Source organism: Mustela nivalis, assembly GCF_964662115.1.
Source record: "Mustela nivalis genome assembly, chromosome: 10".
NCBI lineage: Eukaryota > Metazoa > Chordata > Mammalia > Carnivora > Mustelidae > Mustela > Mustela nivalis.
This window is the reverse complement of record NC_139029.1, coordinates 32091125-32111648: the sequence shown is the minus strand read 5'-3', so window position 1 is coordinate 32111648 and position 20524 is coordinate 32091125. Positions and strand designations below refer to the sequence as shown.

Here is a 20524-nt window from a genome sequence, read left to right as displayed (position 1 = left end):
AAAACCCAGCCTGATGCCTTTGAGAGCCATCTAAATTGTTGCACATATCAGTAGTTTGATCCTTTATATTGCTGAGTAGTATTCTCTTGTACGGAGGTACCAGAGTTTATCCGTTCACCTGTTGAAGCACATTTGCATTGTTTTTAGTTCTGTGCTATTATGATTAAATTTGCTATGAATATTTGTGTAAAGTTAAAAATAGTAAGCTATTTTTCCCTAGAATAAATTCCCAGGAATGTGATTGCTGGAGTCATATGATATGTGTATGCTTATTACAATATTCTAACACAAACCACAATGACATACCATTACATACCTTCTGGGATGACTACAATTTTAAAAACTACATTAACAAGTACTGACTAGGGTGTAGAGAAATTGAAACTCTTACACATTGCTGGTAAGAATGCAAAATTGTACTGCTGCTTTGGGAAATAGTGTGATAGTTCTTTAAAACGTTAAACATAGAGTTATCATAGGATGTGTCAATTCCACTCCTAGATGTATATCTAAGAGAAATGAAACATATATGTTTAACAAAAACTGGTATATGAATATTCCTAGCAGCATTATTCATAGTAGCCAAAAAGTGGAATCAACTCAACTGTCTATCAACTGAATGGGTAGATAAAATGTGGCTTATCCATACAATGAAATCCTACTTTGCAATAAAAAGGGATGAACAGTTGATAAATGCTAAATGGATGATTCATGAAATTAATGAGAAAAACCAGTCATAAAAGTCTGTGTATTACACAGTTCCACTTATATAAAATATCTAGGACAAGCAAATCTATAGACAGAAAGTAAATTAAATTAGTAGTCATTGGACAGACCTAGGGATAAGAGCAGGGTGATAAGGAGTGATTGCTAATGGGTATAGAGTTTCTTTTGGGGGTGATGAAGATGTTTCTAAATTGCATTGTGGTGATAGTTACACAATCCTGTATAAGAAAAACCACTGCATTAACATAGTTCAAGTATATGAGTTTTATGGTATGTAAATTATATCTCAATATAGCTATTTTTTTTTTTAAAGCATATACCTAACTGTTTTACAGAGATGCTGTACAGTTTTACATTCCCACTAGTTTTGTAGGAGAGATCCCTTTACTCTGCATCTTTTCCAGCACTGAGTGTGGTCAGTATTTTTTATGTAAGTCAATATACCAGACTAAATAGTGTAATAGTGGAGTGACACCTCTCTGTGGCTGTAATTTGCATATGATTAATAGCTCGTGATGTTGGGGAGTGTTTGGGTGGCTCAGTCTGTTAAGTGTCTGCCCTTGGCTCAGTTCATGATCTCAGGGCCCTGGGATGGGCCCTGCATTCAGTAGGGAGTATGCTTCCCCCTTGCTCTCTGCCCCTCCCCCTGCCTGTGTTCTCTCTGTCTCTCTCAAATAAATAAAAAAAATCTTTAAAAAAAAAAAAAAAAAGCAAACCCTGGAATATGGCTGGTTGAAGAGATTTTTTTTTTTTTTCCTGCAATGCTCTAGCCATAGCATGGACTTAGGGAAAATTCTGGCTGACATGCAATCAGGATCTGGACTAATGTACCTGGCTGTGTAAAATGTGAATGTGTTTGAGTTGAAAACACAGACAAGGTAAGCTGCCCTGGTTAGTTGGTATGAACCAATGAGATTCACTTAAAATGACATGATTCCTGTATTGATTGGTTGACTTGAGCTAATTCTAGTGATGATAATGAGCACTGTAGCAGAACAGACCAAGAGTAGGACTGAGTGGCAACCACCATGTTTAAACTTTGTAGGAAGTGATGAAGAGGTCTTTGCGTGGACATTTACAGCTCTGCAGGTATTTATTACAAAATGAGAGGGTGCCTGGGTGGCTCAGTGGGTTAGGCATAACCATTCTGGCTTAGGTCATAATCCCGGGATCCCAGGATAGAACCCTTTTTTGGGCTCCCTGCTCAGCGGGGAGTCTGCTTCTCCCTCTGACCCTCCTCCCTCTTGTGCTCTCTCTCTCTCTCTGCCACTGTCTCTCTCAAATAAATAAATAAAATCTTTATAAAAAATGAGAAAGACCAAAACTCCTGAGGTAGTCATTCCACTCAAAAGGATAGGTTAGAGTAAGCAAAAAGCAAGCAGGAGGGAAATCTATAGACAAAAGCGGAAATCAATGTGTAGAAGGTTAATTAACAAAACCATCATCTGTTTCTTTGAAAATACAAATCAGGAGCGCCTGAGTGGCTCAGTGGGTGAAGCCTCTGCCTTCGGCTCAGGTCATGATTTCAGGGTCCTGGGATCAAGCCCCGCATCGGGCTCTCTGCTCAGCAGGGAGCCTGCTTCACCCTCCCTTTCTCTGCCTGCCTCTCTGCCTACTTGTGATCTCTGTCTGTCAAATAAATAAATAAAACCTTTAAAAAAAATAAAATATAAATTAGATGCTCCTCTGGCAAAACTGTTCAAAGAATAAAGGGAGAAGAAAGGTACATTTTAAAAATTAAAAGGGGATACAGTGCTACATATACAGTATACTTTAAAAAACAACTTGATGCCAGTAAACTTGAAAATCTCGATAAAATAGACAGTTTTCAAGAAAAATGTTAAATTGCCAATGTTGACTGAAGCAGAAGTAGGAAAGGGAAACAGGAATCACCAGAAGCTCTTTGGAGGAGGGGTGAGTTTGCCTGCCACGACCGCAGGCACAGTCAGACCTCTGTACAGAGAAATCTGAGATACTCTGGATGGGACTCGCTGAGGACGCTCTGTGGGGAAGCTTGTTCCAGAATGGAAGGGGTTTGTCCTGTTTGGGAAAAAAAAAAAAATGAGATGTCGGTGACAGTGCCAGAGACCCTATCCAGGCACACTGTGTGTCTTTGATCACTGGGACTTCCTGGGAGTCCATGATTCCATCCCTGCTGTGTGGATGTGAGGGAAGGGGTCTATACAGTGGATGGGGTTGTTGAAAGTCACGACTTGCCAGATGACTGGACATATCGTGATTGGGGGTAGATTAAATCGGGGCAAGAGGGGAGCAAGAGAATGAGTTGAAAACACAGGCAAGGTAAGCTGCCCTGGTTAGTTTATTAATTTGTTAATTTGAAAAGGTGGGGAGCTTGTGTGTGTGTGTATGTGCACAGGCACGTGCATATGTGTATGTGTGTGTGTACAGATGTATGACTCAGTGGCCCTCTCTCCTATTCTAAGCGTTAATGTCTGACTTCAAGGGTGAAAATGTATTTATGACTGTTAATGGTGTGATCACAACATGCTGTTCTCCAGCTGTTTCTGGCCTTTATGCACCCAGTACCATGCTATGAGCATTCACATCATTAAATATTCTTATAAGATACGTTTTCAGTGGCTGCATAGTACACCATTATGTGGCCATACCATATTTACCATATTTTATTTTTTATTATTTTTTAAAGATTTTATTTATTTATTTGACAGACAGAGATCACATGTAGGCAGAGAAGCCGGCAGAGAGAGAGGGGGAAGCAGACTCCCTGCTGAGCAGAGAGCCCGATGTGGGACTAGATCCCAGGACCCTGAGATCACGACCTGAGCCGAAGGCAGCGGCTTAACCCACTGAGCCACCCAGGCACCCATATTTACCATATTTTAATCACTCATGCACAATTACAGAATGTTTTCAGTTGGTTCCAACTTTTTCCTATTTGACTAACAGAATGAAAATGATTGTGCTATGTTTCCCGCCCTTTTGATGTCTATTTCCTAAAATGTCCTGAAAGTAGAAGTAGAAAGTAGGAAGTTATGAGCATATTTAAGTTTCTTGCTACATAAAGCCAAACCACCTTACAAAAAGATGAATTCCTACTCCCATAAGCAACACATGGAAGTGTGTGTTTCACAGTGTTCTAGCCACCTCTGACTCTCTTTAAAAACTCTGCACGTGGGGCACCTGGATGGCTCAGTCGTTAAGAGTCTGCCTTCAGCGCAGGTCATGATCATGGGGTCCGGGGATCTAGCCCTGCATCAGGCTCCCTGCTCTGAGGGGAGCCACTACTCTCTCTCTCACTCCCCCTGCTTGTGTTCCCTCTCTTGCTGTGTCTCTCTTTGTCAAGGAAAGAAATAAAATTAAAAATTCCTTTCAAAGGCAAAAAAGTAATCTTATTATTTTCATTTGCATTTCTTTAGTGCCCACTGTGGTGGGATTTTCCCATATGTTTATTGATGATCTGAATGTCTTTTTTATGAACTGTTCAGATCTGTGCCAGTTTTATGGGGTGTTTGTGTTTTTCTTACCAATTTGTAAAAGCTCTTTCTATGTTATTATCCACATGCCTGTAAGTATATTGCAATGAAACACACTGTTTTGTTAACTGCCTTTTAATTTTGTTTTATTATTGATGCAGCATTCTGGTTCCTGTGTGGGTGCGTAGGGCAGTATCTTTGAGGACATCTCTTGGCACAGACCCTGGTCTCCTGTGAGGGGCATAGGCATCCATGTTGAATTTTTCTGGCTAACCCAGCTGATTATTATTATTATTATTTTTTGCAAGGAGTCTCATAGCAAATGTATATCAGCAAGTGACTGGGTAAGGACAACCCAAAGGGGTTGGCTGTTAGCTTGTGGAACGGGTCCCTAGAACCTCACGGAGATTACTTTGTTGGGTCCTGGAATTCCTACAGCAGCAAACAGTCAAAGCCTGTAAGTGTGTTTGATCCCAGGAACATAACCCTGAAGAAAGGTAAAACTTGGGGAAAAGCAATCTACATTTTTAAAAATTCTATGAGGAGTAAGCAGAGTTTTAGGGAAGGTCTCTCCAAGCAAGAGGGAGCAGAGCAGAAGCCACCCAGGGATATTTTAACCTCTCTCTGGACTGCCTACATTTTGCATCTGGGGGAACATTTTGCCTACACGCCCCTGTCTAATTTTGCTCATCCTCAGGTGGACAGAATCGCTCTTCCTTGACATCACTCAACACAGGTTATAGTTTTCCAAAATGGACTTTATTAGAAACAAGGGGAAAAGGAAATTCAAAAGGTATAAAGATACAAAAGCACAAATCCAAATGGCCACAAACTGGTACCGTAAGATAATTGCAGTGTGCCCAATTTGTGGATGGGGAGAGAGGGGTTCACTTTCTCATTCTTGAGTTTCTCTCCCTAAGATTCTCCACTTCTTGGTTTTTGAGTTTTTACTACTTCCACTCCCTCCCTCCTTCCCCCCCGCCCTTTACCGTCTAGGGTTCTAGTCACTTACAAAGCCTGGAAGAGGATCATGACTAATTCAAGGCTGACAGTTCCTCCGGAGAAATAAAATTTTTAAATTAAAACTAGTATCTGTTTGCTGGCGAGGATGCGGAGAAAGGGGAACCCTCCTACACTGTTGGTGGGAATGCAAGCTGGTGCAGCCACTCTGGAAAACAGCATGGAGGTTCCTCAAAATGTTGAAAATAGAACTGCCCTATGACCCAGCAATTGCACTATTGGGTATTTACCCTAAAGATACAAACGTAGTGATCCAAAGGGGCACGTGCACCCGAATGTTTATAGCAGCAATGCCCACAATAGTCAAACTATGGAAAGAACCTAGATGTCCATCAACAGATGAATGGACCAAGAAGATGTGGTATATATACACAATGGAATACTATGCAGCCATCAAAAGAAATGAAATCTTGCCATTTGCGACAACATGGATGGAACTAGAGCGTATCATGCTTAGCGAAATAAGTCAAGCAGAGAAAGACAACTATCATATGATCTCCCTGATATGAGGAAGTGGTGATGCAACATGGAGGCTTAAGTGGGTAGGAGAAGAATAAATGAAACAAGATGGGATTGGGAGGGAGACAAACCATAAGTGACTCTTAATCTCACAAAACAAACTGAGGGTTGCTGGGGGAGGGGGTTTGGGAGAAGGGGGTGGGATTATGGACATTGGGGAGGGTATGTGCTTTGGTGAGTGCTGTGAAGTGTGTAACCTGTACCCCTGGGGATAAAAATATATGTTTATAAAAAATAAAAAATTAAAAAAAAAAACTAGTATCTGTTGAAAGCTATTGCCAGTCTCATACCAAACATGTTTTATATAGTATCTCATTTGATCATCACAACTTCCCTCTGAGGAAGAGATGTAAACCTTAGAATAAGTTAAATGACTTGCAAAATGTCACATATCTATTAATGTTCAAATCAAGTCTCTTATCCTACTCTGTCTGGCACTGAGGTCCTGCCTTTTAATCAGCATACTTTACCTTCACAATTTCCTCTGTCACCAACCACATTATAGAGAGATACTGCCATTGTCTGAGCACCCAGTTCCCTCCCAGCTGGGCCAGGGTGATGGTGTGATTTGATGGAGTTCAGTCTCCCAGATCTCATGGAAGAAGAGTCTTTGGTGGGGCTGTGGGTGTGAGTCCTGCTTTGTTTGTCTCCCAGGGTCTTCCACTTTAAAGCTTCACTCTGAGACCCCGCCCCGTCCCATCAGTTTGAGGAAAGCCTTTTTCACATCCTTGTTCCTCAGACTGTAGATGACAGGGTTGAGGAAGGCTGTGGCAATGTTATAAAAAAGGGCCATTTTCTTGCCATTGTTTGACAAGGAGTCAGAGCCAGGACTCATGTACATGATGATACACGGAACTGCAAACATGGTGACCACAGTGATGTGGGAAGCACAGGTGGAGAAGGCCTTGATCCGTCCCTGGGATGAGCGGATCTTCATGATGGTGGCAAAGATGTTGGCATAGACAATGACAATCAGGGTGAGGGGGACCACGATGACATTGAAGCCCGTGATGAAGTCCACCAAGTCATTGAGGGATGTGTCTGCACAGGCCAGCTTCAGGACGGCAGGGACCTCGCAAAAGTAGTGGTCAATTTCATTAGGGCCACAGTAGGGCAGGCGCACAGCAAAGAAGGTGTAGCACAGGCCACCCACCACGCCATAGGCTACACAGATGCCCACCAAGAGGAGGCACATCCAGGGGCTCATGACGACCTTGTACCGAAGAGGATGGCAGATGGCCACATACCTGTCCATGGACATGATGGAGAAGAGCCAGGACTCGGTGACCCCAAAGAGGAGGAAGATGTACATCTGGGCCACACACCTAGCAAAAGAGATGGCCCTCTTCTTGCTGAGGATATGCACGAGCATCTGGGGCACAGTGGTAGTTGTGTAGCACATGTCCAGCATGGAGAGGACACTGATGAAAAAGTACATGGGTGTGTGGAGGCGGGAGTCCTGGTGGATAAGGGTGATGAGGAGGCTGTTGCTCACAAGGATGAGCAGGTAAAAGATGAGAAAGAAGGTGAAGAGCAGAGGGTTTGTCCTGGGGTTGGAGGCAAAGCCCAATAGAATGAATTCTGTCACAGTGGACTGGTTGAGTTCCTGCATTGCGATCTGCCTGTTTAAAGAGTTTTGAGGGTATGTAATTGATTGGGTGTCTATGCACAAGGGTATGTGAGGAATTTTCACACTCGTTTTATGTATGCTTCTTAAGAGGAAGTTTGGATTGGCAGATGGAAGCACCATGAGATATGTCCCCATAGTTGCTTGGGTGATATTGGGGTTGGGTTCAGGATTTAGTTGAGGGTCATGGTGATGAAAAGGGTGAATGCCAAATCAGGGAGGTGCTGTATGCTATGCTTTGCTCTGGCCTCTAGGTATATTTTTCCTTTTTCTGACCCATCCTTGCTTTTCTATTATTCCCACCATTTTCTATTTTCTCTTGGAAGTATAGAGGTTGCAAATTCTTGGTTTCAGATTAGGATTAGGGAAAGACAACTCATTATTTGGGTTAAGGTTTACCTTTTTTTAAAAATCACAGTTAGGATTAGGACTAAGGTTAGAATGCAGGGTTAAAGTCAATGCTAGGAAGAATAAAAATTAGAGTTAATATTTAAGATTTAGCTTTTTCCTGTGAATGAGCTTTTTCTTTAGTGTTCATTAATTAGATCATTCATCCAACAAATTCTTACCAAATGCTTACTCGTTGTCTTCCAAAATGTGAGGGAGATTTTATAGTCAAAGAAAGATCATAGGTATAGTCCCATAAACAATTTTTAGAGTTAGCCAAAAAAACCAAAAAACAAAAAACGAATAACCCCAGCTCGTCAACTCCAGCACATCATGCAAAGAGGATATAATTTTAATGATGTGTATATTGTACAATTAATCTTCATTTATCATACCTTCTTAATGAGAAACTCTTCAAAGACTCCCTCCTTCACACTGTCCATATGATGCCAATCAGTTGGTTTTGCTTTGTTGGAGGCCAGGAACATACTGAGGTTTAAAAATTTTCCCTATGGCTGGTCCACCTTTCATACTCATTGCCTTTCTGGTCTAATGATTCAGAAAAATTTATATTTTGTTCTGAGCATATTAAAAATTCTAGTGACTAGAGGAAACTATGCAGAAGTAAATCCACAAAACCCAGAGTTTTGTGAAAGGGAAATTCATGGAGAAGAGTTACAATTTGTCAGGAAGCATTTCCTAAACTCATGCACTGTGTCCAGGTGGTTACGCCAGCCTACCTCCTTAACCATTGCTGGCTTGTACGCCCTTTGTTCCCATGGCTTTATAGATTGCTCTCAACTTCTGGTTTGTTAACTCTCATAGAGACATTTAATATGGCATCTCCAAAATCTTTTGATATTGTAAAGAATATCTCTTCCAAATGAAGAGCCAGTATCATGCTTAAAACTATAGCATAGAGGTCACTTGGCTGTCCACAGGCCAAATATAACCCATAGATATATTTTGTATAGTTTTTAAAAATTAAATTTATTGCCAGTGTTTTAAAAAGTGGCGCTTACACATAAAAAACTAGATTTTCAGCATCACAAGCTACAGTTGGCAAAAATGGGCCCTATTCCTCCATCCAGGTGAATGGATGATTCTTCTTTGGATGGAGTGTGAACCCCCCCAATTCATGATATTCCTTGTGGTCCCTTATTTTTCGTAGACTACTTTTACTCTGTTAAACTGCCTATGCCTGCCCCCTACCCCATGCATTTAAATTTATGATCCCTGGTCTAATGGTGTGCGCTCAAAGTGAGAGCTACTCTTACTTCTGGCATATCATATTATTCAGAAAGCTGTAGCCAAAGAAATAGTTGAAGACAAGGGAAAAAATTTTTAAAGATTAGAAAATTATAATGATTTGCAAATGTCATATTTATCGTATCTGGAAATCCAAGAGAATCAACTGATACAGTTCTAGAACTAATGGAAGAGTTTGTTTAAATTGGCCTAATATAAAAATACTGGGGGCCCAGGAGTGCGCGTGACACCCACATCCGGGTCCTGACGCTTGCCCTGCTGCCCAGCCCATCTCCCCGAACCCGGCTTCTTGAGATGTCCCTGATTCCGCTTAGCGCCACGCAACCAAATTAGATTTGGAAAAAAAAAAAAAAAAAAAAAAAAAAAAAGGGAAGGGGGGAGATTCAAAGAACAATACACATAGTAAGATCTCATGTGTACAGAAATGTATATGCATACAAATTTTCAAAAACGTATTTTACATCACATTTTAGATGCATGGAAAATGCCTGCAAGTATTCACAGACTTGTCAGCATTTATTATCATTGAGGACTGAGATTTGTGACAGTGGTGAGGGAGCCTCTAGGGATGGAAAGAGGCACCTTTCCTTTTTCTTTTTACATTTCAGGGCTCTTTGCTTTTTATCTACCATGAGTATGTATATTTATGAATCATTAAAAAACTACGAAGTATCCAAAAGGTAGAAATGTTTTGTCCTAGATAAAAAGTTAGAAATGGTTCAGGAAAAAAGATTTATAAAAGCAGCAAATAAACAAAATTACAAAAACACCTAGGGATGAACCTCATAAGAAACGTTCACGACCTATGAAAGCCAAACAAATGAAAACAAAACAAACAGAAGATTCTGCAGAACTTTCTCAGAAGACATAAAGAAAACTTCACTTAAGTTCAGGGATACACCTTGTCCATGTTTCTGGAAAGAGAGACTAAAATTGGCAAAACAAAACAACAAACAAACCACACCAAAAACCCCACAAAAATCTAAACAAACCCAAAACATCTTCAAACTTATATTTTTAATGCAATCTAATTAAAACTCAATAAAATGATTTCGTAATAACATGATAATGTGATTCAAACACTCATAGAAAAATAAGTGCATAGGAACAGTCAAGGAAATACTTATGGGAAAGAAAAGAACAATGAAATGGAAGCAGAGTTGTCAGATTTAGCAAATAAAAATGAAACTGAAATTCAAATTTAACTGGGCATCCTGTGTTTTATCCTGGAAAACACTCTTCCAAAGGAGCAAACTTAATACTATAATATTATAATGTACTGTAATACCGTAAAAATGTAGTATGAGCTCATTGATAGACACACAGATTGATGGGACAGAACAGAAAGCTTGGAAAGGGACCCTAGCCCATGATGAAGAGCCTATTATAAGTCAGAAGGCAGGAAGCTATTTAACAAACACTGCCAATTAGTTAATGATCTGGATAGAAAAAGTTCTTTTATGCCACCTACCAAGATACATTCTAACTATGCTAAACAGGTAAATGCAAAAAGTAAAAATGATAAAGCAACCTACAGGAAAATATATGGGTGAATGTTTATTTTATGATGAGACAAGAAAGACCTTTGAAGCATGATCTGAATGTTGGGAGTCTTTCAGCCTCATGGTGATGAACCTTAATATGGACACAAGGCAACATACCTCCTAAGCCCATCTGCTGGGAGAAGTCTGATTTTTTTTCCCTCTCCTTAGATTTGTAGTAGTTTTAGGGGTTCCTTGTGTATCCCTGGTTACGTCTCAAATTTTCTGCTCTCACTGAACTCTTGGGTGCATACTGACCTCCTTCATGGCTCATCCCCATTCTCTTTCTCCTTTACGCCCCAAACTTCCCCACACAACACTGTCATAAGCCTCGTCCTGAAGGTGTGTTAAGAGAAAGATGTCTCTTTGGGGTAAATACCCAGTAGTGCTATTGCTGGGTCATAGGGTAGCTTTATTTTTAACTTTCTGAGGAACCGCCATATTGTTTTCCAAAATGGCTGCACCACCTTGCATTCTCACCAACAGTGTAAGAGGGTTTCCCTTTCTGCACATCCTCATCAACATTTGTTGTTTCTTGTCTTGTTAATTTTGGCCATTCTAACTGGTGTAAGGTGGTATCTCATTGTGGTTTTGATTGGAATTTCCCTGTTGGCTAATGATGTATATTTTTTCATGTATGATGATTAACATAATAATATCATATCATATCATATCATATAAATAAGGAAGAGAAAGATGCTTCTAAGGACACCTGGGTGGCTCAGTCAGTTTAGCATCTGCCTTCAGCTAGGGTCATGATCCGGGAGTCCTGGGATCAAGCACCGCTGGGGCTCTCTGCTCAGTGGGGAGCCTGCTCCTTGTCCCTCCCCCTGCTTATGCTCTCTCACTCCCTCTAAAATAAATAAATAAATAATCTTTAAAAAAAGAAAAAAGAGTCAAAGATTCTTATAATGAAGCACAATTTGAATTGAATATTTAATTCCAAAAAGTCCCTAAGCCATCCCTGCAGCAGTTTTTTTCTCTCTAGTCCCAAGATGACTGTTCTGTCATACTGGGGTCTGGTCTCCCTCCTGGAGCCTCGTCCCCTCTACCCTTGTCTCCCTGTTCTAGGACTCCTTCCTCCTGTCGCCTGAGCAGCCAGCCACAGACTCCACCCTCCTATCTCCTCGCCTCGTGCATCAGAACCACCTGGAAGGCTTGTCACACGCTGCTGTGCTTCACACCCAGGAACTCCGGATTTGGGAGGTCTGGAGTAGAGCCTGAGAATCTGCATCTGTAAGAGGTTCTCAGGTAATGCACATGCTGCCTGCTAGTGGGACCACACTTTGAGAACCACTGATCTACTTTCGTGTGCCAAGAAAGTTGGCTATCTTTCTTTCAATTTCTCTGTGTCCATATTTTCCCTCGCCTAAATGCCAATTGTTTTGCCTTTCATATAAACATAAAAACGAAACAGTAAAGGGAAAGTTGAAAATTTGGGCAAAATAATTTTCTCTAAGTTAAAAAAAAACTAATGATGGTTGTGATATATGCTACCGTGTAACCCGGGCAGATTACCCCACGTCTCTGAACCTTAGCAACCTTGTCTGTACCGTGGGAACTCTGCGGGGTGGCTGAAGGTCGGATGAAGATAGTCCTGGGTTCATGCCAGTGAATAAAGTAAGTGGCAGATAAATATCAAAAACACATGAGGGGCTGGTGTCTTGAGACTTGGTGTCTCTGCCTAAGTCAGCACGGGCAGAGGGACATAAAACACAGACATATCTCTGCCTCCTAAACCACCAGAGAAGGCTCCAGCCGCTGAGAGGAGAGGAGGAAGCCCACTGGCCCTGGGGAGGCTGCTGAGCTCTGGCTACTCACTCCCCCCAAGTACCTAAGGGCTCCCTCCTAAGAGGCCAACCCCCAGCCACAGCTCTTCAGCAGATGGACCCAAGATCAGAATGAGTCTGCCCACTCCTTGCAGCCTACATCCTGCCCTGTTCCCCCATCCCCTGCCTGCCAACCAGCTAGGGCCAGGAGGCCATTGTTCATCATTAATAATATAAGAGACCAGAATTCTTAACATGCACACAGGCCTTCATATTAGGGCCCAGCCAACTTCCCTGGTCATTGCTCTCCTGTGTCCTATAAGAGTCCAATTCTCCTGTTCCCTGGAGTGCTAGTTGGCCGCCTAGCTCTGGGGAGTCACCCACCTGCTTGGCCCTTGTGATCTCATCTGTAAAAGAGGGTGGCAGGCAATTTGTAACATCTCCAGGACAGATACACAATGCTTTTCTACTTATTCCTAGATTTGGATGCAACTGGAGGCAATTTGGAGGGAACATGGGTTGGGGCTGGCGAGTTAGAGTGGGTACCAGCGTCCTATGGGTAAGAGCCTAGGCTGCACTGTGCTTAATGTCTCCACGGAGGACGCTCAAGGCTGAGCCAGGAGGGGAGGCATGTGTGACTGCAGGGACACCGTCCTCTAGATGGGCCACTCTTGAGAACAGAATTGAAAATGAATGTTGGATCGTTGGGCTCTTGGGAAGCAGGGCATGGGGTTATGCATTTTCAGCTTTTGTCGAAGTTGGACTTCTGCAGGTGTTCAGAACCCACTCCATCCTCGCTCTCCTCACCCAGACACACACAGCTCCCGGCGGCTCCCCTTACTAGTTACAGACTTTGAAGCTCAATTTGAAAACAACTAGTACAATCCACTGGTTTTACTAAAGCTCAGAGAGGGAAAGCAACTGGTCTAAGGTCACCCAGCAAGTCTCAAGAATGAAGAACACCCATGTAGCTTGATCCTTAGTCGGGGCTCTTGCCCTGCCCAGTGCTGCTCTCAGAAATGAGCCATGAGCTGGGAATGGTACTTTGGGACAGAGGGAACCTGTTGTTGCAAACTACATTCTCTCCCAGCTCCTGGGACATGGAGGTCCTTAGACAAGGGCCACAGTGATGAGAGGCTGCCTGGGTCTTACCTCCAGCTTGTGCTTGCCAACTGAGGACAGAGGAAACAGAGATGTGGGTGACAGGCTTCAGCCTCCCAGGACTCCTTGGCCTTTGAAGAATTTGTGTCTTTGTCCAGAATGCAGCCTGGGGACTGGTTTCTTCTCTCACTTTCCTTGGCTGGTTTGCTGTGTGTCTTGGGGTCAGTTGCTTGGCCTCTCTGAGCCTCTGGTTCTGACCCTCCCACAGCCAGGTTTGATGATGACCTGTTGCTGTTGAGAAGACAGAATGGGTGGTGTGATTGCAAGGCCCTGGTAGGGGTTGAGCCACTAGTCGCCGCGTTGTCCGAGGCTTGAGGCTAGGAGTGCCGGCCTTGCTCCCTTGTTAGGATGTAAGAGAAATCAGGGGAAAGTTGCTCCTCTTTTCATGTGGAGGACCCTTATATTGATCTCCTCCTCTCCTATCCGCTTTCCTGCGGCACAGTCAGGAGATGAAAGACTCAAGAGTTTTGCATTTTCGATGTTAGGATTTACTGCCATAAATCAGAGCTGGCAATTGTTTCTTATCAGCAAAAATGATGGTTGATTACAGTAATATTTAATTCTGAAATATAAATTCTGAAGATAGGTATGATTTCTCCTCCCTTTTTCTTTCTCCAGTCCTTTCCCCATCTCTCTCTCTCTCTCTCTCTCACACACACACACACACACACACACATCCTCCCCCAGGATTAACACTGACCTGCCAAGGCTAAGAATGACTCAGAGAAACTTGACCCAGAGAACCACAAAATCCAAGAAAATGATGGGAAAGAGAGAGAGGCTCTGGAAGGGGAAAAAAAAAAAAAAGTCCAAAACAAGCAACAAGGAGGCCGAGAGGCCCAGAGACCCAGAATGCGAGGGGCACGGGCCAGAGAGGGAAAAAAGGAGGAAGAAGGTGAAAGAAGGTCCATTCTTTCCCTTGTGCTGCAAGAGGAGAAGGGACTCAAGGAAAGAGCCATGGAGCCGTGGAGCCCAGTGGGAGAGAGTCAGGGGGATGGAACGTGGCCAGACACGGAAGGGGAAGGAGGCGGGAGCTAGAGGAGGAGACAGGCCCGGGTCTGTCTCTCGTGCTGGGGAGGTGGCGGAGGGGGGGGATCCCTAGGACGGCTGCCCAGGGCCACTGCACCCCCGAGAGCCGGCCGAGGCCAGGCAGGGAAGGAAAGGGACAGAGGCCATAGGACAGGGGCATGGAGAGAGGAGAGAGAAGGAGCTGGAAGAGGAGAGCCAGCAGGTGGCAGACTGCAGACCAGACAGAGTGGACAGAGGGATGGAGGCTGAGGAGGCGGGAAGGGGGAAGAAGGGATGGGCCGAGGGCCAGGTTCTATGGGGAGATGCAGCGAAGCGGGGAATCCGTGTGAATCACAGAGACAGCGGAGGCAGAGAAGAGGACACCCAGGGACGGTAGAGAGGGGCCTCGCCACAGGCTCATGCAGAGTCCAAGCGAGCAATCCCCGGCGGAGTCAAGAAGGCACGAGAGGCAGAGCGAGCGGCAGACCCAGTCTGAACAGCACAACCAGAGCTGCACAGGCAGGCGGAGGAGAGAGACGGAAACTTGGAGGCAGAGGAGCAGGCCAGCAAGTAGGAACAGAGCCACAGAGAGCCGGTGGGCAGGGAGGGAAAGCCAGAAAGAGAAAAGCAGGGACAGGCGGTCGGGCGCACACTCACATAGACATGAGGAGAGAGACAGGCGGCCGGTGAGCAGGACTATGGCCCACGCTGGGCTCCTCCTCGACCTCCCTGCGTGCTGGGGACATTGGTGTCCCGAGCTTATAACCCTGCAGGGAAGGAGGTTGTGGGCAGGGCTCTCTCAGACTCAGGAGGCCACTCCTGAGTGGCATGTGGGCCCAGGACCCTAGTCAGAACAGTCCCTGCAGCCATGAGGAGCCTCACTCCCCAAGGACCCCAGGCAGTGCCGGCCTGGACGCCAACGTCCAGTGGGGGTCTATGGGGAAGGGGAGATGAAATTCAGCTGGGGGAGGCTTTGCAGTTGCTGGGGAGAAGTTGTGTGGGGCTCAGACAGGGCGCTGAGCACAGGTCTTTCCTCAGCTGTTCCTCCTTCCCCAGGAAAAAAAAAAAATGAGGTACCATGGGAGGTCTAGGTTGACAAAGGCCAAGAAATTGTCCTCTCCTCTGCCAAGTGGTGTCCCCAGGGCTGTTTCACCCATTAGATACATCAGGCAAAGTGCCTAGGGTCCTTGGGCTTTCATAACCTACAAACATGCTGGAGACCCTAAAGAAAAGGATACTGGTCGAAAAATAAGAATCTCACAGAATAAAAATTAGCAAATATTTAAGTGACCTTTAACATAACATTTTATCAGTTGGTCAGGGGAAACTCATTAGCTTTTTCATGGGTATACAGTGACACATTAATTACGCTTAATGTGAGACATAGCTATACTTTCCTGTGTCTTATAAAGGGCCACGCCCATGGAGGTCTTAAACTGCCCAGTGGCTCTCAGGTCTCCGCCCTTTGAGGGTATGTTCTGTCATTTCAGATCGCTTGTGAGAAACCTTCCTCTTGGTGGAGAGAAAAGCAAGAGAGAAAGGGCCCGAACTGTAGCAACAAGGAATGAAGACAGGTAACAGGAAGAACTTACACCTTGCAACTTTGAGGTAGCAGCAAAGACCTTGGAGCCCTCTCTTTTGGTGTTTCTGGCCAAAGGGTGGGGATTCTGCCTGGAGGGCGAAAGAAACGTCAGGCGCCATTCTTTCTGGGCTTGAGAAGACCCGTTGCTCACAGATGGCCCCAGGGGCTGCCATAGCATTTGGAACTTGGCCCAATACGTCCCCCAGGAGCCAGACTAGGGTTTGACTTCCTTACTCAGGTATGGTTTAGTTGGGAGCTCCATGAAGGAGAAGCCACTGCGGGCTAAGCCCCGGAACAGGGCTTCTGGGACAGGGGGCCTCCTCAGGCTGGGCCACTTGGCTCATACTGACCTGCATCATGGTTGTGGTTGTGGTAGGGTGTGGGAAGCCAGGGATGGGATTCCTGGAGCCTCACTGTACCCTGTACTTCTCAGGAAGTCCCCTCCCTCTCCTACTGATGCCACAGGAGGGCTGGGTGCTTCCCCCTCAGTGGCAGGACTGTAGGTGTGTGATCCACCTCCTTCCTCATGTGGCTGGGTGGTTATGTGGACACCAAATCCCAGTGTGGGTTTTTTCCCCTATCACCCAGCAGATCTCCCATACCAGTTGGTGTGTCCTACAATTCACATGAATTCTGACATAATCTGCCCGGATCCCACAAATAAAGGGCTCAGCCCTGCAAGACTCTCCTCCACTCTCCTACTTCAGATGCCAAATGGAAGTCCAGGCTGTCATCAGTGCATGTGACCACCCCTTGGGTTCAGTTAATTAGCTAAGTGGCTTTTAGAACTCAGAGAAATATTTATTTACTAGATGACTAGTTCATTGTAAAAGTATATACCTCAGGAGTAGCCAGATGGCAGAGACCCACAGGATGAAGTATGTGGGAGGGAGCATGGGGTGTCCCAGCATATCCGGTGGTCACCAACTCAGGGGCTCTCCGAACTTATCCTTTTGGGGTTTACAGGAGGCCTCATTACATGGGTATGATTGATTAAATCACTGGCCATTAGTGACTCAACTCCATCTCTCTCATATTCCCAGAAGTTAAGAGTGGGACTGAAACTTCTTTAATCCTATGGTTGGCTCCACTGGCTGCCCAAAAGTCACCTCACTGACAAAACAAAAGGCAACAAAAGAGCCTTTATGGTTCTCACCACTTAGGAAATTCTAAGGTTCTTAGGACCTCTGTGCCAGGAACCAGAAGACTAAATACATATCCTTTGAGGCTCTGTAGGCAATAAGCGTTCACACAGCTGCTAAAGTCGTCTTTCATCTCTGACTTGGTTCCTCCCCTGCTCAAGAACCTTCATTGGTTCTCATCTGTGGGAAAAGTCATGCAAGATGACCAACTGCTCTTTCCTGTCTGATCTCCATTCATGTGCCTCCATGTAGGCAGCTCTCTAAAAGAGCCCCCAGTGATCCCTACCTCCTGGTAATCACCCCTCTGTGTAATCCCCAGCACTGGAGGGTGGGTGGGACTTGGCATTTTCCTTTGAATGAGTAAAACAGGGCAAAAGCAATGAGATATTACTTCTGAGATTTGGTAATAAAAGACTTGACTTCCGTGTTGTTTTAACTCTCTCTGTCTCTCCAACTCTTCTCAATTTCTTGCTCTGATGAAGTAAGTTGGCTTGTCGTGAGCTGCCCTAAGGAGAAGTCCCTGTGGCAAGGAACAGAGTGTGGTCAAGGAACCGAGGCCATCAGAGCAACAGCCAGGGAGGAACTGATGCCTGCCAACAATCATGGGACTCTGATGGTAGCTGCTGGCCCCAAATTCAGCAGAGCAAGAGTACTCCCACAGAGCTGAATAAATCAATGAGGTTATTTGCATCATTGTTGCTATTGTTTTTAATGTTCTGGGGTTTTTGGACGTATGAGAAAACTCTCATTCCCCTCAAGCTGTCTCTGACACTTGATTTAGTATATCAAAGTTTTTTGAACTGCAGTGAAACATTTTTAACTGATACCTGATTTTTACTGACTTACCAGAATTCAGACACTTCAATTAGCCTCTTCACTTATTAGCCTACATTCAATAATCATGTTTTGTATTTAACCAGGATAGACTTGGTCAAATTGATTGTTTAAAAAAGATTATATTTAAGAGGTATTTCCTTTTAATCAGGCATGCTGAGATACTATTAAGTGGCAAGGGTTGAGTTGACTTTGCTTGTGAATCCAATCTCCACGCAGCTCTCCCTGAAAAACTGACCTGGCTTATAATGTCCCAACCTTAGAGATGATAAGGAATATCACCTACTGGCCAGAAGGAAACTTAAGTAAATTTTGGAACCTTGATTGGAGAGGAATTCACCCAAATTTATAGGTCCTATGGGTGAAATAGAAAGGACAGATTTTCTTGGGATTGGTTTTCCAACTACAGCATAACAAATAATAGAGCACTGAAAAAGTCCAAGTTCAGATTCCATATGGAAACTTCCAGGTAAAAGTTAATTCTGTGGCTTTAGAAATGGCTCAATACTGTGTGTCTCTAGATTTGCAAGACAAACTAGAGACGGTTCATATGGCTAACTTTCCTATGGACCTAATGTTCCTCACTGATACAGTGAGGCCAGAAATAATGAGACCAGTTTTTTTTTTTTTTTAAATCAAGAATAATTTTTGAAGGTTATTTAAGATCACAAGGGTGAGTGTTGTAAAAAAAAAAAAAAATCATTTAAGACTCGCAGAAGGCAACAGGGATTTCATGGTGCCCTCTTGGTATAGTGCTTGAGGTTGTCTAGCAGACCCTCTGAGGATTATCTGGCTTTATAAGGGTGTACTATTTTAATTGAGTTTCTAAGGCCTTGGATATTTTATAACTCTGCAGGTGTAACTGTTAAGGTCTAGAAAACTGGAAGTAAAAGATTTCTGTCTATAATAATCCAACTAATTCTTATTCATAGGAACACAAACAAAATTTGTCCAGTAGAGAATATAAATTTCTGAACGCCAATTCTCCTTTGAACCAATCTTAATATGTTACCGGTTCCTTCATGAATTAATGAGCTTAGTGAAATCTTTGACACATATTCATTTAAGAAAAACCATAAAGGTAGAGAATCATAAGTTTGTTGAAAATTCTATTTATTAAAAACCATTGTTCTATTCATCAAAAGAAAAGAAGACTCTTCAGTAGTGGAAACAAAACAACATGATTAATGTCAAAACCTATTATTGAGTGAATGACTCAAGTTACAGAAGAATGTATATTGTATAATTCAATTTAAAAATAATCACACAACCATAAAAAAGGATGAGATCTTGCCATTTGTGACAACATGGAAGGAACACCTAGAGGCATTATGCTAAGTGAGATAAGTCAGACTGAGAAAGACAAATACCATCTGATTTCACGGGTATGTGGAATCTAAAAAACAAAAGAACAAACAAATAGACCAAAAGTAGAATCAGACTTATAAATAAAGAGAACAAACTGATGGTTGCCAGAGGGTAGGGAGGTGGGAGGATGGGCAAAATGGGTGAGGTTGAGTGGGAGATACTGGTTTCCAGTTATGGAATGAATAAGTCGTGGGAATAAATGTCACCGCACAGGGAATATAGTCAATGATATTGGAATAACATTGTATGGTGACAGATGGTAGCTACCCTTGTGGTGGGCATAACATAATGTATAGCGATATGGAGTCACTCTGTTGAACACCTGAAACTACTTTGTGTTTCAACTATATTCAAAAAAATAACAATAATAAATAAAATAAAGCGAGAATCTGACCAAAAAATTGAGTGCTTAAAAAACATTTAAGAAATCATGAAAACACATAGTAGTTTAATAAATGTATTCTATTTCTTTTAAAGTATTAATAAAAACAATGAAAAAATCTTTTCAACCCAAAAATACAGATGCTGAACTGTTAACAGTAATTATCACCAAGTCTAAGGTAATGGGTAATTTTCATTTTCTTCTTTTTGTTTGCATCTGTGCTCTTAAACTTAAGAATAAACAGGTACTACTTCTGCAATAAAGAAAACAAGCAATGAGCTGAGAGAAGATATTCTCAATGCACGCAATAAACAAAGAAGATCCAAAATACATAATAAACTGCAAATTATGAAAAGGCAAATGATATCTCATATTCATTGAATATTTACACTTTGGTTTTCACTATGACAAATTCTTTTCGTGTATTATCTCATTTAATCCTTCCAGCTACCTCCTCAGGTCTATACTATTTTCTTCCTGTTAACAGATGAAGAAACTGAGACTCAGAGAAAGTTATGAACCTTGCCCATCACCACTGAGTTAGTAAAGGGTAGGACTGGGATTAGAACACAGGAGTCTGGCTTTTGAGCTTAGTTCACTACCCAACACTACCAAGAAGCTTATGGGAAAAAAAATGTTAAATTCACTAGCAACCAGGGAAGTACAAATGAGACAAAAAAAAAAAGATGTGCTCTCTCTCTCTCTTTCTCAAGAGAAAAAAAAAGGTAAATAAG

The 20524-nt window shown here is 43.1% G+C and overlaps 1 protein-coding gene and 1 long non-coding RNA gene across 2 annotated transcripts; one reads left to right on the top strand and one right to left on the bottom strand.

Moving 5' to 3' along the window:
- Nucleotides 1–6051: 6051 nt before the first annotated feature.
- LOC309842651 (olfactory receptor 2D2-like) lies at nucleotides 6052–7332 on the bottom strand (the record flags this gene model as incomplete). The annotated part of the gene is made up of 1 exon (XM_082687161.1): nucleotides 6052–7332. The coding sequence occupies one exon, from the start codon at nucleotides 7330–7332 to the stop codon at nucleotides 6394–6396; it is 939 nt and encodes a 312-aa protein (XP_082543287.1). The 3' UTR covers nucleotides 6052–6393.
- Nucleotides 7333–15984: 8652 nt separating this feature from the next.
- Nucleotides 15985–17896, top strand: LOC309842656. The gene is made up of 2 exons (XR_014299716.1): nucleotides 15985–16056; nucleotides 17689–17896. It is a non-coding gene; the product is annotated as an uncharacterized lncRNA (long non-coding RNA).
- Nucleotides 17897–20524: the final 2628 nt, after the last annotated feature.